The following is a 26,144-nucleotide window of genomic DNA, read 5'->3' as shown; positions in this document are numbered from 1 at the left end:
GAAGAGAATGAAATGCTAAAAATAATTTTTAAATGTCAGAAGCACATAGATATTCCAAAGGTTTCTCAAGATATAAATTAATCAAACATATTTATGATAATGTAAAATTAAAAAATAAAAGGTCCCATATATCTTAGCAATTTCTAAAGACTGAATTTTATAGTCATTTAGTCATCTAACAACACTGTCAAGTGATGGATCATTAGCACGACTTCAGTCAATGGGGCTACTGTGCTGCTGCTTTTGAAGGCAGCACTTCAACAGGCTGCTCTGTGCAAGGAGGTCCCCTAACACCTCTCCCACGCCATCAGCTTGCTTTCTCCCCTCTCTCTTCCTTCTCTGCACTCTTCTCTTTTTTGGGCTGTAAATCTCATGCTGCTGTGTGGTCTTTGTTCTGTTGCACCTGTTTTCTGCCCCAGAGCATATTCAGATGCCCACTGTCCCCAGTGGCCCGTCTTCCTTGTGTACGTAAGTCCATGAGCTGCCACCTTCTCAGTTTTCTTAGTCTTTTTCCTTGCCTTTGCTGCCTCTCAGGATAACCATTTCCCCTTCCAATTCATGAAGGCAAGTCAGATTCTGTCTGCAAAGACTGCTCTGCTCAAACAATCCATCCCTCCCAAGAACTCCTCTGGGGAAGTGACCAGGATGGGAAGGAGATAGCTCAGCAAGACTCCGTAACCCAAAGGTATCACTTTTTGTGCAGCCACAGGAGACCTGCTGGAATCACTACACCCAAGTATTTACTTCTAGAACATGGCCAGTACTCCTTAAAACAAGAATACCTGACTGCCAGGTCCCTCCCCTCTGGCACGCAGAGAGGAGAGCACTCCCGTTACCATTGAGTCGCTGCTGAGGCCAGGCAGCACCAGCCTCGCAGAAGCCTGAGCAGGAGCAGGCACTTTGCTCTTCCCAATTGCCTGGGGCTGGACCAGAGGCAGGGTCAGGAAAGCGGGGTTGCCTCCTGCAGGGAAACAGGGAAGCTTGGAGGCCCGTTCAGACAAAGCTACTGCTCTGTCCTCCCTGCACCCCTCGGGGATTGCACACGTGCTGTCTCAGCACGCAGAGGCTGAGCTTCCTCTCATACTGAAGGTGGTGTCTTTTCTCCTCTCCAGCTGACCCCACAACTACGTTTGCTGGAACTGCTGGCAGGTCTCTGGCTCCTGCTACCCCGCCATGCTCCGCAGGCAGCGTGGAGTGGGAGAGGCTGAAGCGGAGACGTATCTCCCTCCTTCTTCTAAGCATGGGCATACGCATCCAGATCCAGGGGGATGGATGCTATATGACAGGCTAATGTGTCAATAGTTAAAAGCAGATATTTATCTTCCATGTCCTCCAAAGGACAAGAAACAAACTACAAATCAAAATGCGTAAATAAGCAAAGTAAAACTGTCATCAAAAGAATTCTCACATCTTTGGGAGCATACAATAAGATGGGGAAAAAAAAAGATCAAAAAAAAGGGTGTTGGTCCAGTTTATGCAAAATGAATATCCACAAGCAAATCAGCATTAGCACACTACAATATAGGATAACAACTGCCTTTTTTTCTGTTGAGAGAATTATTTACAGCTTAGATATTGTCATAAATGCAAGTTTGTAAAACTGTCATAAAAACTTACATGTACAAGCACACCACCTTCTTCCCCAACCTTGCAAGAACAATAAAGAAGTACAGAAATGGCGTTTCAATGAAAAAAATACACCTGTCTGGAAGATGTAAACTTTTCATATCTTCTGTAAATGCAGATGACTTTTTGTAAATATATACAGGAAAGTAACATAGTTACCCTGAAGACCAAGTCTAAGTAACCATACATTAGTTCAAGGACTCTAAAAAAAAAAAAAAGTTGGAAAAGAGTTTGAGGAAGAGCAGCAAATGTTCTGTGTGCACAAAACAGGACTCTGCCTCTCCCCCAAGGTGCTGAAGCCCAAACTCGCAGTCTGGCAGGGAAAGAGAGCTCATCATGGGACAGTGAGGAACAGCTGAGACAGAGGACAATCCATATCTTCTACCCCATGGTATCAAACCCATTATAACAAGTCACATTTTTAAGCCAGGCAACACATGCTAGCATTCTCCAGAATGTTTCTCCCCAGGAAATATAAAAATAGAGATTTTGTGAGTATGTGTGCAGGGAAACAGCAAACCTTTATTGCAGCAAATACTTTTTAATCATAATCTAATGTGACCAGAAGTCTATGTCATGAATTGTTTCATACACGTGTGTCGTCTTCTTTCAGGTTTGGTTTGTTCGGGTTTTGTTTTTTTTCAGTAGTTGCCATTTGGTTACAGGAACCTTGGGCTGTGGAAACCATTCCTCTGCAGCGATGGTTAACAGCTGGAAATGTGAGTTTCCTCTCTTGGTAAAGTCTCCAGCATTTATTTGTGACATTGAAGGGAAAAAAATCCACACAAACCAAAACAAAACTAACCAAAAAACCACTAAGGGCAGCCTTCACATACTGACTTATCATGTAAAACACCAGCAACCTGCTCTGCCCCACCAGGCACTGTGCACCTTGGCTATCAGGCCCTCATCAGCTGCTTACCTTAGGGACCTGCCTCTCCCCGAGTGGTGAGACTGCTCATCCTTGCAGATTGCAAACTGGCCTCAAAAACAAGAGACAAATGATAGGCTTATCTGTTGTGGGAGGCCTAACAGACTCTGTGAGCTTTCCGTACTGGTGTGCCAATGGAAAAGGTCCAGAAAAATTTGGCCACCAAAATTACAGCCCCATCAGAGACATATTGTTAGATGAGGTCTGATTCAAAGCAAAATCCAATTCAAAGCCAGGCCTTTGGAGAAAACTTGTAGAGGTGCCCAAGGCAATAACCCTCCAAAGCCAAAGAGAAAGCTCATATTTGGAGGAGATCAGTAATACTGAGGGACCTGTGCTGTGGGCAAAGACAAGGAAGGCGGCTGTCAAAAAATCCCTGGAATATCCAACAACCCCCTGCTGTGGTGTGATGGTACTTTATCTGTCATGAAGGCTGTCAGCAAAAAGAAGTTAAGCCCAGAAAATGCTTTGTGCACATTTAAATCCAATAGTGAGTTGAGATCAACAGAGCTTGCCTAATATGGCTGCAAAAGCCCCACAGCCTGACTGATGAATAATTAATAAGCTTTCAGTCCTCAATACACACTCAAGGGTGGCAGCCAGCTAGGAAAAGAGTTCTAGACCAGAATTAATATAAAAAATTAAGGATAAAAATCACTAAATGTTATCTTTGTTTTTCCCTTATCTGTTACATGATCTGACTTTTCTTTCAAAAACAGCAAGAAAGGACACACTTTGCGGAGTGACAGACTCTTTTACCTCCCTATCCATGGAAGTGAAGCGTTGTACATTATGCCTGTAGCGCTGAAATGCAAAAAGCTTTCCCGTTTTTAAGCACTGCACTGCACACTCCTGTGTACAAAAAAGCCACAGGAGTCGATGTTTTCAAAGGCGATGAAATCCTGTAGCTCGCAATGGCTTCAAGATTCCTACAAATCAATAGATGTCTGACTCACGGGCAATCACAAACTGAACAGATTTTTCATGCTGGTTTTTTTCCCCTCCCTTCACGGAAAAGCATTTGTTACAGATTTATTGGTACCATCTCTTTACTTCCCGCTACAAGGCCCTTTGGATCCTATGGCTACAACCGCACGGAAAAGCAAATTCACAGCCAAACGCCCACAGAAGGGCCGCCTGGATAAACGAGAGGGCGGATCAACCAGCACAGCTACCGCCGTCCCCGGGCCGCAGCCCCCGCCGGGCCCCACCGACACCCTCCCCCCGCGCTGTGCGCCGGCTGCCCGCCCTGGGACGCTGAGGCCTCCGCCCCAGGGGGCTGCCGGGGCGCCGCACCGGCGGGAGAGGCCGCGCCGCTCCTCTGCCCAGACGGCCAGGCCAGGCCAGGCCAGGCCAGGCCGCGCCGCTCCCCCCAGCAGGACCCGGCCGGCCTTGACCGCGTGCGGCCGCCTGGCCGCCGCCCTGCCGGTGAGGCGGGGAGCCGCGAGGAGGTGACCTGGGAACCAGAAAGAAAAAAAGCCAAATAAACGCCCCACACTCAAACCCGTACTTCTTTTTCTTAAAACAAGCCCGCCCCGCCCCACCCACCAGGCAGGGCCGCGGCCGCGCGCACGACGCGGTGACGTCACCACCGCTGTGCGACGTGGCCTTCGCCCGGCAGCGCAACCGGTAAGGGCCGCGCGGGGTTCCCGTCTTCTCTCCGTCGTGCGTGGGGCGCCCCTCCGCCTGAGGAGACAGGGGCTGAGGGGCTGGGGAGCGGGAGAAGGGTTTCCCGGGCCCGGGTGCGGGTCCCAGGCCCAGCTTCCCCCGGGAGGTGGGGTGTCGGGGGCCGAGGCTCCCCTTGGAGGAGGCCACCGGCCCGTGCTGCGCGTCCCGAGGCGGGGTGGGGGAGTGGGGGCAGGGAGCCCGGCCTCGGCCGCGGTGACAAGGAGGGGAGTCGCAGGAAGGCGTGAGAGGGTCTGATATGGGGACCCTCGTATCGGAGGCCACGTACTGATTAATGACGGCAGATCCCTCTAGCCTTGTGTTCTGCGTGGGGTGGCAGCGCTGGCAGATGCTTGAGATTAGGCCGTGGTGATTGCCTCGGTGCTCACCAGCCCTCCAGCAGCTTTTAGTTTGGGGATGTCTTGAAATGGGTGACTTTTGTCTGTTTTGGTGCATTCAGTAGTGTTCTCAGAAACACAACATAGGATATAAGCTGAAAGCAAACTGTGATGGAGCTGTTGGTCTCCTATGCTGAAAGGCATAATTTTTCATAGTTTTTGCAGGCAGTGATAGGACCTCATGTTTATGCACTGATACAGTGTCTTTATTTTCTGTAAAGTGGAAGTATCTTTTAAAGTCCAGTTAGGTTGCAATATGGCATTTTAAGCTATCTTAAGTCTTTACAAATTTTGTAGGTAACTGCTCCTTCTGTAACTAAACATTTCTGTCCTTCAGTATATGTGGCACCAATACTATACCCATTCATCTTTGCAGGTAATCATGGATCAGGTAATGCAATTTGTGGAACCCAGCCGTCAGTTTGTAAAAGACTCCATAAGACTTGTTAAAAGATGCACCAAGCCTGACAGGAAAGGTAAAGCACACAATAAATCACAACACAGTCCTTATTTTGTCTTATATCTTACCATGTACCTTTCCATACGTCACTTCTGTTGATTCATTTGTTGTGAATGTTTCTCAGTTTCCAATATGAGATTTAAACCTGAGTAGTTGTCCAAATGTTAATGGGTTTGTGGTTCTGGATATAATAAACTTGAATGCGTTCTTTTCTGGTACGTATGTAGGTGTCTGAGTAGTACTAAAACTCACCTTATGAAATAGGCTAAGTAGCTGAAATCAGCCATTTTGAGACAGGCAAGTAGTATTTTTCATGTATTAGGTAAACTGATCTGAGAAGAACTTGCATACATTTTGAAAAGATAAATGCAGCAGTCAAGTTTGACTGACTGCAGTCAACTTGGGGGAAATTCTGGAGGAAACTGCTTGTTACATGATCTTGGAGGAAAGACTTCATTTTAGGAGACTTGCGCTAGGGATGGTTTTTGCAATGCCCTTTCAGTACTTCCCAGTTGTCAGTGACTGCCTGATTGGGACAGGAAGAACTTTGTTGCTGGAAGTACAGAAGAGCAGGTTTGTGGATTTTCCCAAAGCTATTAGAGAGAAGTTATAACTACGACCAGAATGCAACTGGTTGTCCTTAATGGTAGTAGTTATGATGCTTTATTCACGTGCTCAGGGTGAAGTTTACTGACATCTTTTGAGTTCAGTAAGGAACTTTGTTCATTGTCAGACTGGCAGGGTTGTGAGGGGCTGCTGACCTTCTTAGTCCACTTCATGGTTGCTGGCTTAAAAGAATTGAGAATATCACTTAAATACTTGATTTTTGCAGGGACTACACATGCTGTCTTCCTGTGACAGACATAAATGCAGCTTTTTCCATTTTTGATACTGTATTGGGGACTATTTTCAGGGCTTGTAGGGATATGAAGGAAAGATAATGGAATAAATGTTCCATGAATTGTTATGGACTGTGGGTTTTTCTTGTTCTGCTTATTATTTTAAAAAAATTGAGATTGGCTTATGTTTTGTGGAAAGCAGCATCTTCTCTCTTAGACTCTCATCTGTCTTCTGAAAAAGTGGATTTGTTTCTCAGTGTCAGTGCAGTTTGTTTCTGAACTGCTTCCTGTGCTAGCATTACCGTTTTCTAAAGAGAGATCTCTCCTTTGGTCACTGTAGTGCCTGTCTCCTGTATGCCATACACGAGGCTTCCTAGACTAATGTTTATTTGTTTTTGCAGAGTTCCAGAAGATTGCCATGGCAACAGCAATAGGCTTTGCGATAATGGGATTTATTGGTTTCTTTGTCAAATTGATCCATATCCCAATCAACAATATCATTGTGTAAGTAAATATGACCTTCAGTCTCACTAAATTTTATGTTCATTGTTACCTGTTCAGTTTTAAACAGAGGATGTTAGTGAGCCCTACAGGATATGTGTTGCTTTAGTATCTGTGTGTTTCACATGTTGGTGTCATATGACAGGTATTCCTGATAACGTCCTTTGAATCAAGTAGGTTGTTAATTTAGCATGCTGCAAAACATTAGATATGTAGTTTTTCAGATTTGAGTATTCTGATTCAAAACTGAATGTCAAATATTTTGATTTCCAGTTCCTCAGTGTGTGTTTGACCATAGAACATTTACCTTACTTGGATCTTACATACTCTTACTGTTTCCAGTTTATAATTTGGTTATCCAACGTAAATGCATGGACGGTAAGGTAGAAAAAACTGTGTGATTGTGCTGGAAGATGACAGGGCACAGAACAAAGGTGGTCTTGTTTAATTTTCTGGGTGCTAGATATGTTTGAAACTGGTTAACGTATAACTGCATTCTGTAAAATTCCTTTTAGACTGAACGTTGCAGCATGAAAAACGTGATCCTTAAGTTGACTGGTAGTTGTGGTACTGACATACGAACACTACCAATTAAAACTCCTCAGATTCTCCAGAGCTGATGTAATTCCTTTTCTAGCACTGGAACAGGTTAAATACTATTCTGTGACCGTGACATGTGGCTTGCTTATACCTGTAAGAGTGGTCCTGTAGACAAGGAGAAATGTTTGAAAATAGGAGATAAGCTGTAACAGTAGTAATATTTGTCCTAACAAGGCAATGGTGGGAGGATAAATTAGACTTCAGATGGGATCACTTGATTAGTTGAAACTGATTACTTTGCTCTCTCAACAGAGGCGGCTGAGTATTCATCATGAAGAACAAGACATTGTGACACTTGCTGCAAAGATTTCACAGCTTTAACTTGTTTGGTATTAAACAACCTCAGTTTGGGTTTTCAAACATTCTTGTCATCTTACTCTTCTTTTAAAGTGTATGCGATCATACTTGTCTACATTACAGGCTTTTTTTTTTTTTTTTAAGTTGTAGTAGAGTGGGTTTTTTTGTTACTTCTTTCAACAGTAATAGAATCATTCAGGTGGGAAGGAATCTTGGGAGGTCTCTAGTCCAACCTCCCGCTCAAAGCTCCGTAGGTGTTGCATTCTGACGAGGTTGTTCAAGGCTTTGTCCAGTCGGGTATTGAAAACCTCCAAGGGTGACAACTGTACAGCCTCTCTTCAGAAGCTGTTCCAATGATTAATTTACTGCTTAGTGAACAGCATTGTTCCAGCAAAAGCAGACAGCAAAAAACCAGCGTTACTGTATTCTCTCAAGTGGTGATTTAAAAGTCTAGCGCCTGGCATTCTTGTCACTAATTTCTGGAATCACCATCATTATCCCGAATTCCTTTCTGCATTTGGAAATCCTGTTAGGTTATATTATGTACTTCACTGGAAAAAAAACCTACATCAAATAAAGAACTCGCATTGCCAATCCTTATTCTGGTGGCACAATTACGAAAGCCAAACTTAGTTGGTTACTAAGATGTACAGTTTGAGGTTAATTTAGTTGTCAGAGGTACTAATCAGTCCTTCAGCAAATCAACAACTTGCTCACACTGTTGGATAGGGCATACCCCTGTTTTGGATACGGGTTCTGTAACGCAAATGCACATAGAATTTTTATAAAGGGCTCTGCATTTGTTGACCTGAATTTTCCATTATTAAATGATTGAATATTTTGATTTTAAAAACTAAGCCTGCAAAAACTCTGGTAGATGCAATGTTCTTCCTCAGACTGAGACTGAGAAATTTATTTTTCACTCCAAAAAGCTTGTTGGTATTTGCATTTGGTATTTGCAGAAGTTACAATGCTGCTTCTATTACAGACTTTGAAAGCACTTAGTACTGGGAAATCTGATACTGGTGTTACAGCAAAACTGAAGCTTCTTCAGTAGACAAACTTGTTTCAGAAGTAGAGAAGTTCAATTATTACTCTCTGTGAGAAATCTTCACCAGCACCTACATATGTTACAAACCAGGACAGAAAAATGAGATTGACTACTCTTAGTGCTACCACCTTTTAAGATAGTTATACTATGTGCAACTGTGTACTCTGTTTCCTTGTGGTAAAAGGGGAAAAAAACAGTTCAGTATCGGAATAAAATACTTTGTAAAAATAGTCTGAACTAACCAGAAAAGCAGTAGCAGTTTCTTTACATTCCCTTCTGTTTATGATTGTATTGGGTGGCAGCTCATGTGTCTTCTGATTGAGTGAGGTACCAGAATGAAATACTCAGTTATTGCTGCTAATCTTGATTTGATCTCAAGTGACTTTTATTTCAGACTTGTTTTCCATTCAGTACATAAAATCAGTGCTTGCTTATATCTTTTGCAACAGCTTTATTATCTTAATTCAGTGAAATTTTGCAGTAATTTGGGTTGAGTCAGATCAGAAAAGGCAGCTGTAGCCGATCTTATCTTTTGATAGACATCGTCCATAACAAAGGCTTGTCCGTCTCAATGGTTACGATCCCAGAGTTGTCATAGGTGTTGGAAGTACTGACGAGTGTTCCAAACTTCAGCACCTGGTTAGCTATGAAAAATAAGAGACTTAGTGGTACTCTTGAAACAAATGCCTTGATGTGCATTTATTGTAAAGACTGCTGCTCCCACAAAGAAGGAAAAAACAGCTGATAAAAATCATGTAACCCAGCTAAACAACATCTAAAATAGCTATGTTAAATATTAACTAGAAGACTCGTATGAGACTATCCGATGACCTCTGGAGGGAATAAATTAATACTTAATCCCCAAATTAGCATTTTGAGTTTACAGCAGATTATTACAAAAGCAGATTGTCAACTGTTCCCCAGAGTTTCACATCTGGAGATTTGTATTTCATTAGCATCAGCTCAAGTACCAGTGCTAGACAAGGTATTTAAAGTAAAATGAGGCAGAGGATCTTGCTGTAGTTCCAAACACGGGATTTGCTTTAGCTCAGCAGCAAGCCTATAATCTCTTAAAATGTGAGCAGTTCTAGAGCAAAGACCAGCAGTTAAAAGTGGTATTATTTAACAACAACTGCTTTGAAGTAAGTAAGTGACTTGCATCTTCTATTGCATGTCTAGTGAGGGAGGTGTCCAGGTGCATTAGAAACCAAGTGGCTTTACGCAAACAAACAGCTAATGCCAATTTTAGGAGAGTTTAACACAGCTAACAGTGCAGTTGTAATGAACATTTTGAAATATCCATGAAGTTCTAAACAACTGGTCTATATTGTTTTAGCTGGCATGTTTTAAGGGTGACAGAGGCTTCCTAGAAGCTGAGACCAATGATAAAAGCTGCGCCCCAAACAAAAAAAAAAAAAGCAATTTAACATTTATCTTCCATTTCCTCCCTTTTGGAGATAGCACTGCTTGCATTTTGCAAACATATGAACTGCCCCAAAGGCACTCTAAGACTAGTCAATTCTGTATTAGTCCTTGCTCGTATAAAGGTTCAGAGTAGGAACGCTAAGACTATCCTTTGTTTTAGTCTGTAAAACAAACCATTGGTGCCAGGGAGTTACATTTCCATAAAGGACAGAAGGAGGGCTGCAGCTGGGGAAGGCTGTTCAGGCAGTCTGCGTGGCCTGTCACACAGGCCTGTTGTGCCTGAATACTGAAAGAGGAATCCTCTGGATTTGCTATCCTCAGCCCACTGCAAATGGAGATCTGTGATCAAGAGGTGTGCAAAACAACATATTAAGCTCTATTTTGTGATTTGCACAGGAGACAAATATTCCAGTTGTGGATGTGAACATGGGCTAAACTTAGGTGTAGTAATGTATTATTACAATGCATGTTACACTGTCTACCCATTGCTGGAAGCTGCACAGGAGGAACTGATCTTGCCAGGCTGTATGGCTTGAAAATGAGAGACAGGCTAGTCTGACAAAAGGCAGGACACACAATGTGGTTCAGTGTCTCTTCTGCCACATCTGTGCTTGCTGCTACTTTTTCCTGCTCCCACTCTTGTTATTAGCCTGAAATGAACTGAGGAGAAGGTTTCAGCTGTTAGCTGTATTTGGCTGGAATAAGAGAGTAACACCTGAGTTTCACTACTGCTTTAATCTGAAGAGTCCTGCCATTTGAATCTCTCAGGAGTTTAGAGCAGAACTGCAATGCAGTGCCTAAGTTCAGCAAGGAGGAAGGGCGGGGGGGGGGGAAGGAAAAAAAAAAAAAAGAGGTACTGTACTAGATCAATTATGTACCTAAAATAAAGGTGCTAGATTCTACCAGGATGATTTTGGATGCACAACAGCGCTAGGCAGGCTCCTGGGCAAATGCCAGGAGACACAAGTTTTGGTGTTTGCTTTTGGAAGAGACAGCAGGGGCTGATGGGGTTATGCCTTGCCAGAAGCTGATGCACTGGACTAAGTTGCCAGAGAACCCAGATTTCACCTTTTGCAGGTAAACAGATCATTTAAGGAAGATGAGGTAACACATGGGCAGAGTTCTCTCTCTGTGTAAAAATACTCCCAAAATACTCTGTTAAGTGTTACGGTCAAGTTTTTCCAGTCAGTTTTAATTAGGAAAGAACCTTAAATAGTTTAAAATATTTGTTGACACACAAATTATCCATTTTTTGTTACTATATATTGAAGCTTGAAGAGAGGAGGAAGAACTTTGTGGATCAGCTCTTCTATATAAACCCACTCATTTAGTATCATTTATTGCTTCTTGCTCAAAACTGTCAGAATCATTCTTAATGTTTCAGCTTTGCATATGAAATAATGGCTCTGTAGAAGGCAAGAATTAAGAACAACATGGCAGCTTAATGAAACAAAATCTAAAGCAGTATTTCCTCATGCATAAAACTAAGTGAAAATCTTGCTTTTTTTTTTTTTTCCTTTAAATAAACAGTTCTTGCCCACTAGGTGGAGCCTTTTATCTTTCTCTACCAGCTTTTCTTCTGCGCAAGGATCACCGTTTGAAACGCTGAAGTGAAAAAAAATGCAAAACCTATAAAACAGTACTGCTGATTCACGTGGCTCAAATGGACCAATTCCAAGTACTTGGTTTCAAAACCAGCCAACATTTCAACTAACATAATTAAAAATGCATGCTTTCCATTCAATAAATGAACAGTAATTAAAGTGAAAAACTAGGTTTAAGCCAGTTAAGGAAGTAAGAGGATGTACTACTTCTAGGAAAACTTCCTGCTGAATCATGCATTATGGTGTGAAGTTTACAAGGTCAAAGAAGTGGGAAGTTTTATCAGTTCATACCTGATCCATTCCCTTTTTTTAAATGGCTTTCAGTCTTATTTGTTAAGTCCTAGCAAGTCCTTATGCCTTGGGGAAAAAACCTATTACAATTCTTCCTCCCCCTTCTTGCTATTGAGATTATTTTTCTGAAGTGCATTCCAAAGAAAACAATTTTATTTTCTAATATTTAGTATTAAAGTTTTGATAGGTACCAAAAATTATTTTAATAAAGGATTCCACATTGAGATTTTTTTTAAAAATCTAAATCTCAAAAACCCTAGGATTTTTAGAATTCTCTAATTAAAAGAAATTTTACATTGAATCACTGCAAATTTTCTTGTAGACAAACAGTAGTCTTTTGTTTTTCATGAGAACCTTCAAGAGCTGATTTGGATAAAACAAAAAATGACTCATTGAAAACACCACACCTCCCCCCCCCTGCTTCCAGCAGTGTTAGACATTTTTTTCCCCTGAAGTTTTGCTTAGTGCTTTGGTTCCAATCGAACTGTGTTTACTGATAGTAGACTGTTGATGAGAAAAATACCCTACCCAGCTCCTCCAATGTAGCTATACTATTTTTCATTACTCTCCATCCATAATGTCAGCATGTTTTGGTGGCACTGAGCTGAGGTGGCCATGCCTTCAAGGAAAGCCATGGGGGTCACGGGAGGTTACATGAGAAGGTAACTAACTAGTAGTTCTGTGGTGTGGTTTGAAGTCTGACAACTCTGGAGTTCAGAACTAAAAGCAAATTCTATTCCTGCCTTTTGGAAAGAAAAAAAACCCCACAACAAAACCAACAACACCCCCCCCCCAAAAAAAAAAAAAAAACCAACCCCAAAACCAATACCCAAACAACAAAATCTATTATGAGACAACTTTTTATGGTGTGCCCTGTATTCTTATCAGTAATGAAAGATTCTCATTTCTGTCTGATGGACTGCAATATATCACTAATTCAGACTTATTTTGATGTGGTAGTGGAGGAATGTTTTTCTAGCAGATTTTATTTTGTTTAGCAGGAGGTTGAATGTGTCAGGGTGTGAGAATTTTGGGAATAAATAATTTAGAGAAGAAATTTGAGTGCTCATAGGTGAGCTTCCCAAAGGAGCATAATCACAAACATCTTTATTTCTTAGACATCCCTTTTGCTGATTAAATTATATGACAAAGGACCTTTGCCCTGTAATTGTCCCAAAGGACATTAACCCTGAGTCTGCCCACTTCCAATATTTTATTGCTCATCTTTTGATACTTCTTTTTTTTTTAAATACACAATTCTGAAGATGCTGCGTAGAAAATGTTAATCTCGGACATAAGATTTTGGAAGTTCATGAATCTTATGGTTGCCAGAACAACATTTAGAAATGTGAACCAAATGCACGCTAAAACTAATCAACCAACAAAGCCCAAACCTAAAAATGTATTTGAAAAACTTTTACCATATTTATACCTCCACCATGGTTAGGAATTTTATTTTTTAGTTGGCGGTGCTGAAAGCGAGACCTAAGCCTTGCTTGCAACATGTTCACCGTTGTGCTGCAGGCCTTCAGCCTGGAAACTGAACAAATAGTGTGGACTCTCATTATAACTAGATTGGGCCTTGTCGTGTTAGGCGCTGCAAAAACAACTAGCTCTCAATATCAGGTTACTCCTCTTAGCTGTATTCATGATGTAGTAGACTTATAAACATTATTCCTATGACTTCATTGTACTATTTAAGATACTTATATATAAAGTTCAGTCCAGCAGAAGAGAGCTTGTATCAAGGTTTCATGTACCTTAAGCTGCACTTAAGAAGGGCTTGAAGGAGGCTTATACAGAGAAAAAAATTCTTAAATGTATCATACATGGTGAAAGCAAATGACCTCATTAATTTGAAAGACTCAATTGAACAAGCAGGCCCTCTGTTATTTCTACATCTATACCAAAACCACAGCGGGATCTGGTCAGCTGAGATGCATTTAACTGCAGTATCCAATGGTCATCCTGGAAGAGAAGATAACAAGGTGCAAAGTCTCTCCTTACCAGAAGTAGATTTAGTAAAGGAAGTGATTTTGATGTGAGAATGGCAGAACAGTCACTCCTCATGTCTTTATGCAAAGACATTTAGGCAAATGGAAGCCTTTTGGAAAGCCCTTGAATGCAGTGGCATAGCACAAGGGTCCCCACTTCATGGGATTTCACCAACAAGTCAGGGTCTTACTACTGTGACCACAAATGACTGAGAACAAACCAGTCACGATAAGCATGTCCCACATAGATACCGTGATATATATGCTATGTTTCTTTTTCTCAGCTGTGTTTCTCAATTACTTCCTGAAATATGTAAAGTCATACCGTGCCGATTTCCACCACCAAAAATAGAAATAGGTACACAAATACAAGCAGATTGCCACTGCTGGCATGGATGTTTGGAATATAAAAATAATTAATTATTAATTAAAAGCCTTATTAAAGCAAATGTAATCCTCTTCCCCCTAGGCAAATGCTGCATCAAAATGATAGAAAATTAAGATCAATAAGCTGAAACACAAGCTAAAGTGAAATATTGAATTACCATTTGGTATCCTATTACAGTTTATCTGGAGAGGATTTCCCTGAAGTTCTGTGTTAGGAGCAAAAATCTGCATTTAAATGGAGATGCATTAGTAATGCATGAGCTAGTACTTTGCAGGTCACTCTGTGTCTGCAGAACAGCAGCATTAATTTTGCTATTTAAAAATAAAACCCAAATAGTTTATAGCCTGATTTTCATTTCATTCCTCCTAGTTTTACACTTGTGGTTAGACTGACTTCACTGGAGTTAATCTTGATTTACACTGATGTATACAAAAGAAAAATTGGGTCCTCGATCTCTGTGCAGTGGGAACTGCAAAACTGGAAGTTGCAAATAACAGTAATTTACAATAAAACACGAACTATTTTCAATATTGACACAACACCAAAGTACCATAAAAGCTTTCCGAGTCTAGTGGCAGGGGACAGGTGAGTCTGTCATGGCACAGATCCCTTTAGGGCCAAGGAGAGTTTTGAATAAACAGAGATTGCTTTGGGCAATTTTTATAACAGTTGTAACTTTTGATACCCGGTTTCATAGCACAGAACAATGGTTTTGTAATCTCGACGGATCCATACGAGCGGGCTCGCAAAAGCATCGAGAGAATACAGGGTACAGGGGGCCCATCAGGCAGGGCCAGGTCATTTGCTGGCAGAGACTCTGGGCAGGGGCTCTGCAGCACAGGCTGCCTGGCCTCACATTGGTGGGAATTCAGGAGGTGATAACAAATCACTGGCTGTCAAGGCCTAATGATTTCATTTAGAAAGAGAGAAAAATATTAACAGAACTGTGTGTTCTACCGTGGATAGAAACCACCCATGTTGGGTGAGCCTTCAGAAATGCAAATGGCTGTCAGAAGTTTTCACATTTGTTTCCTGTGCACATTTTTTCCCCACATATTTTTCCAACTTTATAATCACGGTGGTACTACAAGAATAGCTCGAACTCCTCCTGTCACATCACCTGCTTGGTGGCAATTTAAAATGATAAGCTGATAAAAATGATGCTAAGAAATAGAGTGCTTTCTATCCTAATGTCTCTGCTTCACCAAAATCAACAAGAATCATTAACTGCAGGAAGTTTCTATGGCTATTAGCAGCATTTTAGCACTACTAACAAGATGTGCTCCAGTGTTTGTTCAAAATCACTTTAGCCTCTTAAAGTGGCCTGGAAAGTATGACACAGAAACTGTATATATTATTTTCAGTAGTGCCTTTCCAGTCTAGATATGATAAAGCTGTACCAACACTACAATAGCAGAATTGATTTACCAAAAATGTAAGTATGAAGAAGGTCAGGGAATGAGCTGGTCTGGGAGATTGTTTCACTAAGCTAAAAAGCCAGGCTATCAAGTAATTTGAAGAATTTAGTTTAACCAGTAAGAAGCAGAGTGTTTACTTCATTTTTGATGCTTTCCAGTAAGTTTGTATAATGTTTATGAAGCTAACAACTCTGAGGGGCTGTACAAGTGACAGGAACTATTAATAATAGTGTTAAAGCACTGAAAAAACAGCTGCAGAAATAAAAGTATAGCTTCAGTTTGACAGTCACTACTGTAGAGATCTTGCATATAAGCTAGTCAAAATGTTGCTATTTTGGTCTGTCTCTGTTTGTGTTGTTGATAAGAGATAAGATAAAGAACGCTATTCTTATGAGAAAAAGGGGCAAGAGTAATGCTGAGATGCATCAGTTAAAGAATTGTCTTAGTTCTAAACATCCATTAGACACCTCATAGCACACATCATCCTATTAGGCTGCCATGCTTTAGAGACATTACTTAGTCACACAAAACTGAGAATGGCAATCTGTTGCAATGCTGAAACCCGAGATTAGCCAAAACCAATGGCGTTCTGTCTTGGCATGTCCGTCTGAAGCTCTGGTTTGACATGACAGCAAAGAACCTAAAAATACTCGCTATTTTGAAAGCTGCTATACTGCCAAGTTGATACGATGCACCTAATTGTGAAATATATTGAATTTGTTAGAGGAAGATACCCAAATAATCCTAGCAAATGACCACACGCAGTGCTGCAGAAAGGAGTGAAATTCCCCCTACATTCTTTGTGACTGGGCTTTTGGAGACAGGGAAAGAGGAAGGAGAGGCAATCTTTTCCTGACCCAAATCTCCAGGCTAGTAGACCACATCCATGTAGTCAGGCTTTGAACAACTTGGTGCCAGGAAGCTTTTCAACACAACCAGATCCAGGACAGACCTTCATCAACACCTTGCCCCTAGCTGTAGCATTTCCCAGCACTTCATATAAAGTGAGAAAACCCCACCCTCTCACAGAAATCCATCTATCTATCCTTCAATAAGTTTTAAAGTGTGATATTAGTTAACCAGAACACATAGTTAATTATTTTTTCTGTTCTATTCTTTGGAATCCTGATAAATCCTGTCACATTTAGATTCATAAATTCACAAGAAGAGGCAGTAAAAGAGGCTTTTAAAACACATGCATAATACAAGTCTTCCAGCTTCTGCATGGTACCGTTGTTCCCATCGTTTGCAAAAATGTGCAGATACAATGATTATTCATGTAACATCCAAACTGGGCCTGTAGCTGAAATATGGTTCTATCGATATTTGCTCAGTAAATACCTACACAGCTTGGGTTAAATGGGGATCTCACTCATCCGCTCCGTGGAGGAGAACAGCAGCACTGCCATAAACACCGCACAACGGTTTCAGCCAACCTCTTCTACTGCCTACCAGTGCGTAGGAAGAGTCCCCAACGTCAAGCCTGCCATTCAGTTTAGCACTGCTCTGCTTCATTTCTCTGTAGTGAGGATGTGATTTTCCTAAGGGAGTTGATCTAAAGCCAGTCCCTAGCCAGCCCTGAAAAACAAATTTAAGCAGGCTAGCTTTTCCTCTTTATCACTGCTGCCAGGACTAGCTCAGCTTCATATCCAGAGCCCTGATCTGCTGTACGAATTGCTCTGTCACTGGGCTACAGTGCCAAAATTAAATTAAATATAATTTGACAAAGCTCTGTAAAGGCTCAGTCCTTAACTCCAGCTTCTGCCATGTTTTGTAGGGGCAGGAAGCAGAGCAGCCGAACTGTAGCGGGCTGGAACCAATATTTGCGGCAGAACAAAGGTGGTTGTATACAACGTGCAATGTTAAAATAGTGAAGATCAAAGCAGATCTTCTGAACTCTGGGAGGGGTTCAACACACTGCAGATTTAAACTCTTCCCCCCCCAAGTCCAGCCCCCACCAGAACTGACCCAGTCCACGGCTGCTCCGTTCAGACTCCTGGGTGGCCCCCAGGTGCCACGTAGGTACCGCGGACTCTCTCGGCCACCAGTTGCAGAGTTTCTTGCTCCCAGACCTCACGTCAATCAAATTGCCAGACCAGGCAGACTGTTAAACTGTGCCAGAATAGTGGATCTGGTGCTCAAAGAGCTCCTCTGACCACAAGGAAGCGAACAGTTGCCTTCACCTCTGAGTGCTGGTCAAGGTGCAAAAAAAGATGCTACCCTCTGTGTGCCCTGCCACACTGAATCCCAGGACAGCCGGTTGTCCAGTGGCTTGCAGAGGGCAAGAGCATCCCTGGTCTTGAATGCAAGAAGCAGCCCCTCTTAGCTACTAGCACTTTATTACAAATAACTGACTTTGATCAAATTAAATCCCTGACAAATAATTTTATTATGCAAGCTTTAATAGCGAACGGCACCATTTCCTGAAAGAGTTTTATGGAAATATGATATTACATTTACATGGAAAAATGAAAAGAACAAACTAGAATATTCATCCTTATGCACAAAAGGCATCATCAATAAAGCAGCTGTGCTTTTGTCTAAAACATTTCTCTGGAAGCGGGTAGTTATTATTTTAAAAACCCACACTGATCTGCTCCTGACAGCTCACAAGGTACATGTTCATCTACTTGGTCTCCCTGACAGCTGATCTATTCTGAGCACAGGTGACTAACTAATAAAGTCTATTATACTTCTAATAGAAAAGTAATTCCATTTATCTTTCCCTTTCCTAGCAGCACTGCTTCCTTTCACTGTGTTGGGGTGGGATGCTGTAAGAAGTTTCTAAAATGTGGTTATTTTCACCCCTGCAATTGCTGTGCATTACTTAGAATTTTAGATTGCTCTGTTTCTTCAGGAAAAACAATTAGACACAGATAATATCACCCTGAGGATGAAGCAAAAGCATTTATTTCTGTTACAAAATGTCCCCCTAGATCTGCATGTGAACAACTAAGCTTTTTGATTTTTAATTTTATTACTTTGTCTTTCTGTTAACAAATAATTAATATGATTACTAACACCCTATGTACCTCTAATGTCTATACTATTTCAATTATAAAGCCATTACTGATACTTATTAATTCTATTCCATTTATCTTCAAACTTGCATGGTAAACGTAAAACATTTGTCAACAGTCATGGAGCTGCAGCTCCTCCAAACTCACTCACAGGAATCCAACAAAGTTTATCTGCTGCCACCTCTAAGACAGAACATGAAATTCAACAGGAGACTGCAAACCACACAGGTTTTAGTTCAGAATCACTCAATTGGATTTGATGGCTCTCCACGTCCTCCAAAGAATAAAGGATTTTTTGGAAATAATGTTGCCCACTATGTCTTTGCAATCTTCCTTTATTCTAAGCTATAAAATGAGCGTTTTTCTTTTTCTTTTTTTTTTTTTAAATCCAACAAAAAATGTAACTTACAACACGGCAAAGCCTATTTTAGCTAGTAATACCCGCTTCTTCTACTTCACCCACCATTAGAGCACTTTGCTTCAGGAAGGACATGGAGTGGTATCCACCATGTTTATGAATCAGTAAATCAGTGCATGTGGCTCATTTAAAGTTTTTGTCTGTTTGCTCTTACAGTCTTTGTCTGGATGCAAGATTCTGATTTGTTGTTGATGCTGCTGAATACCAACAACTTCTATATAATGTTTGTCCCTGAAATTAAAAAAGGGAGATTCATCATTAAAGACAAGTCCTAAGTCTCATTGACTGTCAAAGACTTTGAGTGGAAAACTAGCTACTGAGGATCTTTTAGTTAGTTGTGCACTCTGGAAAAGTCCAATTGATTTCAAGTAATGATTTCCAATATGAACAATGCTTTTCATGTTGGTGTGCTTCCTCCTCCTGACCTTTGCAAAGCCTTTTTTTCCCTGTCGTCCCCTCCTTCCCCTTTTGCAAACTGGCTAACGATTCATCCTCGACATTCAGAAACATGTCGTGCGCTTCCAGGCCCTGCGATTGTTAAGGATTCAGTGGTTTGGGGGAATATTTCCTCCTGCTGCTTCTCCTCTGGGGAACACTACCGTAGCAGGGCTAGACCATGCTTTCTGCTGGGGCCAAGTGGAATTAAAGGCTTCTGCATTAATCATGCAGTGCCGTGTCAGGCACTGCCCAAGCCAGGTGATGTAAGCTTTTGACCCTCAAACGCAGGGACCAAATGCACTGCAAATTAATGTAGTGCTACATAGTGCAGTCAAAGACATTAAAGTTTTAAGAGTGCAATTGATTATATGTAGTTCAACTTTCAAACACATTGGTCAAGATGGATTGCAACAGTCACACCATGGCACAGTGATGCATGTCAGCAGGCTCTCAGTTTTACTGTATGGAGGACTTGACATTGGCTTTTAACCTACCAATAAACCACACCTAACACACTGCAAGAAGTGGGAAGGAAAAGGAATTACAAATCCAGCAGTCATATGTAAAATAAAAGACCAGGCCAACTACATTACAGCTTGTCTACTTCTGCCAACACCAACTAATTTCCAGCACTTGGGGTTGAAACACCATGATGGCTGACACTGCTGAGTAAGGAAATACATCCTCAAACAGCCTCTTTTCTTAGGCCATAGGAAGCTTCCATAAAGTAAATGAGATTTATAGCCTGGGATGTTCCTTATCTCACCTGAAATTACTGTCATCTTCAAACATTTGTCATTCCTCACTAATTATCAGTCTGACGTGTATTGTAGGAGAAATATTCCTAAGTGGCTATGGAAGCCACTTTTCTGAATTTAATTTTGAACTCAGAATCAAACTTATTAAATATGATTGGCTCTTATTTGACGTTGGTTTTCCCATCCTGGCCATTTGGTGTACTCAACATTTTCCACTCTTTCTTGTTTTGTAGTCACTTCACAAAACGTATGATACCTAGTAGAATTTCACAGGAATTAACTATCTGGCCAATTACTTAAAATCACCAGATGTGAAATACTTTTTAAGTTTGCTTTCAGTAAAATTTTCCCTATTTGCAAAATTATCTTGGAGGAAAGAAAAACTTTGCTAAAAATTACTATTAAAACATTTCTGTTAGTTCTAGAACCTATGATAGCAGCTTAAGTTCACATCTTTCTTGAAAGTATCTGAAGGATAAAAAATAGCACTGTAAAAGGTTCCTGACTAACCTGCCACCTACAGCAGACTAATGTAACTTTTTAGATGTGTGGCATAAGTGTTAGAAAAGGAAATAAATACAGTTAAAAAAAGATAGGAGTATGAGTGAGTATCTCTTTATCCTGGGGAAAGAATCACAGGTGTAAGAGTTTATTTCCTATGTTGTTTCTAAATTTATTTTAACTAGATATGTTTGCTTAAAATTGGAAAAAAAATCCCAACAAACGGAATTTCTACTTTCAAATAAGGCAGATCAATAATAAAGCACACAGTCTTTCCAAATTATAAGCATTCCTTTAACTACTGCTATGGGGTTTACTACCAATAGTTTCAACAAGTCTGCTGCATAGTGTGTTAAAAGATGGATGTAAAGATGGACTAATGCTCATAGGAAAAAATTAATATAGCTATAATTCTTTCATTTGAATTCTTCTATGCTACATTATTCTAAATGTTCTACTATACTCAAATAAAAAATCTCTCTGATGTCTACATGCTTACAAAGCAAGCAGAAGTACCCAAGAATATATTGACACATCTAAAGATTGATCCTGGTATATTCCACTCAGAGAAGACACTTTTCATAATTAACCAAATGCAGAAATCTCAAATCAAGCAAGACCTACAACTCTATTTCATCTCTTGGAAGATGTGGAGATAGACACATATTCCTCCTGATATCATAACTTTAAGAATATATCACTACTTATCACTACAAGACGTATCCAGTGACATGGAAGAGGCCAATGTATCTCCTAGGTAACCCTCCAAATCTAGAGATGTATCATGCAAGATTTGGACCCAGCATCAGGCTTGGTGATCACTGAACAATTACAACTATTTTGTAATTTAAGGCATGGCCACCTATCGAAAGGTGTCTCTGTTGTGGAATAGGCAGCACTGGTCTTACAGAAACAGGAAGGCTTGTTTTAAAAACACCGAAATAGTATCAAATGCATGCCCACTACAATGCAGATTTCATGACACCAAGGGAAGCACTTTGAAGCAAAAAAAAACAGCCAGGAAGAAAGTCTGATAAAGGCTTAAACTTTACTGGAGGATGGGTTTAGAAAACACAAAGTAAAACACCAACATTTCCAGGAAGAGCTGGCAAACCTTGCATGGTCTGTACTGAACTGATATAGATGAGCCCTGCAGCAATGAGGTCAGTGCACGGCAAGAGGTTTGTCATGTCATGTGCAAGAGTGAAACCTGCATGATACAGATTTTGAAGTACAGGACTCATTTACAGGTACATAAGCAGAAAAGAGAGCAATAAAGTGTCAAGCCTAAAAGCTGTGAGCAAAAAATGTAGTTATATGACTTCCAACATCAGCAGCAGCCAGGTGGATAAATCTCTGCATGCTGCTTTGAAAGGGTACCCATAAATAGTCATAGGATTCTCTGACAAAGCACAGGACCTTTAAGGCAGGTCAGAATACTGCAGGAAGCTCTTACTCAAATATACCTGAAGTCAGTCAGCCATAAAGGACGCCTTGCAGATGTCACACACACAAACTATACTGGAAGTGGACTGAGGGGCTTGAAAACAATGCTGCAGAACAGAAAAAGTCCCTCAAATCTATCATTGTGGTAGAAGGAAGGAACACTACCAAAAATTTCACAGTAGAAAAAACATCTCATGGAAAGCTTGCCTTGCTATAGCACTCTAAACCCACTAAATGCACCTTGCTGGCTAACCTCTGTTGCCCACAGGGAAACACTCCTGTTAAGAAGTTTTGTTCCCTCTCTTGGATCATGGACTTCAAAAGTCATGGGATGCCAAATGCAACACTGAGACAACTCCTGTAATTTGTAGAAGACGGAATGGGCAATATCATTGATGTAGCGTAATGAGCCGTTTCCCTCCTCCCTACTGTGATTAATGGTGTGGATAGGAGGTCTGCTCGCTGAGCTGATAGACGTGATTCTGGCCCTGGAGGCATGCCCTATATATAGCGCTGTGTGAATATATGCATGAGAGATTGGCAGGCAGAAGCAGCTCTGGGAGCCTTTGTTATTGTCCAGTTTACTCTTTCCTGAGCTCCTCCAGCTTGCACAATCTGTATAGCCTGTGGGAAGGCAGCTTTAAAATTGGCTTACTTGATGCTGCTCTTCTTGATGCATATGATGCAAAGTAATGTGACAGTGATTGACAGCTAGGGGGAAAGAGGAGAGGAAAAATGAGTTAAGTCAGGGTATTGTGTGAAGGAGCAGAAGGGAGAAGGAAAAAGTAGGAAAATGCCTCATTACCACAGCACGTGTGCAGTGGTGGAGATAAGAGTTGCTAGTTTTTATAATAATAATCATTATTAAAATCAGTTGACACAAGTTTATGATGATATAAATAGTACCCCACTGAGTACTGGATGTTTTTCTTCAAAACTTAATCTTCCCCAAATAGAAAATAGTTAATAAGTTTAGGAGTCTGCCAGTCTACTCCCCCTTCACATTTTGTGAACAGGTAATGTAATCAGAATAAAACCCCCAGGGCCTAGTCCTATCTACACTTCCATTGATACACTATGCTCCTCATGCATACATTTAAGGAGAGCCAGAACTTGCCTGCCAGCTTCTCATTCCCTTCTCCCTTATACTGTGGAGCCAATTGTAATTTTTATTGAATGATGCAATTTCATTGCAATGTACTGGGCAAAAGTGTGCCGCTGCTTTTGTGCTTTATTAGTTCAGGTCTGAAAACAGAAGAAAAAGCTGTAATTGATTCCATCAGCCTTTTTTGTATTGAAACAAAAGGTAACACCCAGAGAAACTTCCTTCTACTAGAAAGATGAGGAACTCCAAATTTGGAGTCGCTCACTTTTTTTCCTTTAGCAGATGGTACGTGCCCAACAGAGACATCCCACTTTAGTTTATCTTCAGCAGAGTGATAAGTTCTGGACCACCTGCATGGAAAGCTGAAGTCTTTGAAAAAAAAAAAATTAACAAAAGGGGTAATGGTATCAGCTTGAAGACACTTGTGGCAAAACCAGAAATATTAAAATACATCACAGAGGAAAGAGCTTATTTGAACAAATCCCAGCTGGCTCTTATTCTTAGTGCTGAGTAAAATACCCTTTTCCAGAGCTCCAGGAGACATGCTGGAAACACTACTTGTCACTTGTATTTGGAAATAAAGTTTTACAAGCGTCTCATAAGAATATGCCATGCTTGCATTCAGCCTAAAGGAACTAGCACCATTAGCAAACAGGTTATGCTGTAGTTTTCCTTCTGTTGCCTATGTGCATGCAGCTCTATATAACAAAGTCATAGGAAACAAGGTTAGGAAATGACATGCACAGCAGTTGCGCCTCTGTTAATATAGAAACCTTTTCTTCCAGAACAGAAAGTAAATGCTGGAATTGTTTTATTAAATTCTCATCTTCTACAGGTACTACTATCAGATCATATGCCACAGCACGCTCAGTTTCATCTAGCATTAACACCAGTATTTTAACAAGTTCTGCATGGAATCATGATGGTATAAAACACAAAACCGTCCTCTCAAAACCCCTTAATTGCTAATTGGACTAATTTCAGTGTATGTCCTTCTGAAAATCCTGGAACTCAAACCGCTCACACTTCATAGAAGGCTGTAATCCAGGGTCACCTTTGCAAAAGATCTGCAAATCAAGATGGGTCATGATGGGTCAAATTTTGAATGTATTTCCCGCTTTGAAAGCACCTGGTAGATCTCTCTCTAATTCCTTAGGGAGATCAGGTTCAAACAGTACAAATCTCCAGGCCATTTGGGTGCATTCACTATCATCTTCAGGGACAACTGCAATTCAAAGACATATACACACTCATCTTTAGGGTAAATTCATACCTAATTTGGACCTGATCTAGTCAGTCTAGTTCACTGTTCTTTTCTGCAGGCTACGGTTTAGAGAGGTACTAAATCATGTGCTTAAGCTAAGTCAACACAGACATGTCACTGATACCATAAAAATCTCAGTACCTAGCTTGTGTTATGCTGAATCGAAGTTCAAAGGATTCCTTGTAAAACCTCTGACCATATAACATGATGGAAAAAAGACAGAGAAATTTGTAACCTCTCACAAGAGCATCTAGACTCACTAGTGCCTTTAATTCTTGATTTAAAAAGCAAGTAAAACAAGACAAAACTTAGCCTTGCAAAGCCCTTCTACTTTTAAATTAATCTCTTTATTTATAACCTTAATGATAGTAAGACACATCAATAATAACATAGTATGAAAGCTCCTCTCTTCTCCCCAAAGCAGTTTTTCTTACAACGATTATGGTAATCTTTCTTGTCTCTTGATTAAATGAAGGCAGCTTGCGTCACTTAGATATGCCTTGCCTGAGCCAAGCTGGCTTTACATTTTGGCACGCACACAGAACTCCAAAACTGAAAAACCTTTGCTAAGAAAGATCTAGTGTGCAAAAACTACTCAGTCCTGACACTGTACAGTCTCTTCCATTTTCATTGCAGCTTGGTTATGGAGGAGGAAAGTTTTTTTTACTCGTCACATTAAACCAAAATTGGGTTAATCTGACCCTAGTGACAACAAGCCAATTTCAGGAACATGTGAAAGTCCTGCGCTACTTTTCGAGAAATGGTACATGTAGGAGTTATCTTCTCCCCAATCTTTCAAACACCCCTTTTCCCAGCCCTCAATACCCAAATTAGAGATGTATGTTTAGAAATTCATTTTATGAAGTGATCTAGACATTCTGACGGCCGCAATTTATCAACATAAATTACTGCACTTCACAGCAAAGCTTCTGTCATAAGAAAACACCGCGTGCCCTAAATTGCCTGCTGCCCTCCTCAATAATCAGCCTAGTTTTCAAGATCTAGAGATCTGCTGATAAAGGACACCTCGGTGCATACAGCGACAAAAAAAATTGAGTTTCATACACATCACTGGAAACATCCACACACTGCTCTATTAATCTTTAGATTGGGGTCATTTTTCTCTTGAGATGTGGTAATAGATTACTTCAAGAGGAAATGGGGAAGAGCACCCAGACAGGGCCCTGCTTAATACTACACAAGCTTGCCTCCTTCCTTCTTGGCTTAATCCTAAAAAGTATCTGATGGCCAAAGCTGCTGTTAACTCTGTATTGACCAACACCGATGCAAAAGGAGCGCACAATGTGTTAGTAACATCAGTCTGCCCCTACATCCTCTCAAGCACCCTCTGCCGGTAAGACCCCCGCTGCCACTGCTCCTCTTCCCTCCCTGATCACAGCCCATTTCGCTGGTTCCTGCGTCATCACCCACCTGCCCAAGAGTTCCTCAAATCCTTTACCCAACCTCCTTTGCATTTCTCTATCTTTTTGTTTTCTCTGGGAATCAAAATATACTCACTTCTGGAAAGGCACAGGAGAAAGCAGGTAGGCTCTGACCCTTTGTCTCTTCTCCTGTGAAGGTTCAATCTCTAGGTTACTGCAGATAGAAAAGACTTTCTCTCCCCTCATTCCTCAATCCCTCTCGATGAGCCTCACCATGGTCCCAGACCTTCAGCCCTGCATTTTAATGTTCTTTTGGTTCAGGAC

At 41.0% G+C, this 26,144-nt stretch overlaps 2 protein-coding genes across 9 annotated transcripts in view; one reads left to right on the top strand and one right to left on the bottom strand.

Annotated features, from left to right (window-relative positions):
* SEC61G (SEC61 translocon subunit gamma) overlaps positions 1-7,380 on the top strand; it is a 329,059-nt gene extending 321,679 nt beyond the window's left edge. The window contains exons 1-4 of one of the 2 annotated variants that reach the window (XM_075745303.1): positions 3,863-4,186; positions 4,997-5,096; positions 6,321-6,423; positions 7,273-7,380. In XM_075745303.1, coding sequence (XP_075601418.1) covers positions 5,003-5,096; positions 6,321-6,423; positions 7,273-7,282 — 207 coding nt within the window. In that variant the 5' untranslated portion in view covers positions 3,863-4,186; positions 4,997-5,002 and the 3' untranslated portion in view covers positions 7,283-7,380. Of the gene's footprint in view, positions 1-3,862; positions 4,187-4,996; positions 5,097-6,320; positions 6,424-7,272 lie in introns of those variants that run through there. The other variant, XM_075745304.1, reaches the window with a different exon arrangement.
* A 1,351-nt stretch (positions 7,381-8,731) lies between these two features.
* The window catches only part of TPK1 (thiamin pyrophosphokinase 1), a 314,203-nt gene continuing 296,790 nt past the window's right edge, over positions 8,732-26,144 (bottom strand). For all 7 annotated transcript variants that reach the window (XR_012834005.1, XM_075745301.1, XM_075745300.1 and 4 more), the window contains one exon: positions 8,732-9,012. Coding sequence is in view for 5 of the 7 variants with exons in the window: in XM_075745301.1 (XP_075601416.1) it covers positions 8,894-9,012 (119 nt within the window). In the remaining 2 variants the exon portion in view is untranslated. The remainder of the gene's footprint in view (positions 9,013-26,144) is intronic.

This window comes from Balearica regulorum, chromosome 2 (assembly GCF_011004875.1).
Source record: "Balearica regulorum gibbericeps isolate bBalReg1 chromosome 2, bBalReg1.pri, whole genome shotgun sequence".
NCBI classification, from domain to species: Eukaryota; Metazoa; Chordata; class Aves; order Gruiformes; family Gruidae; genus Balearica; species Balearica regulorum.
Note: the sequence above shows the minus strand (reverse complement) of the source record. Positions and strands in the feature narration are given on the sequence as shown.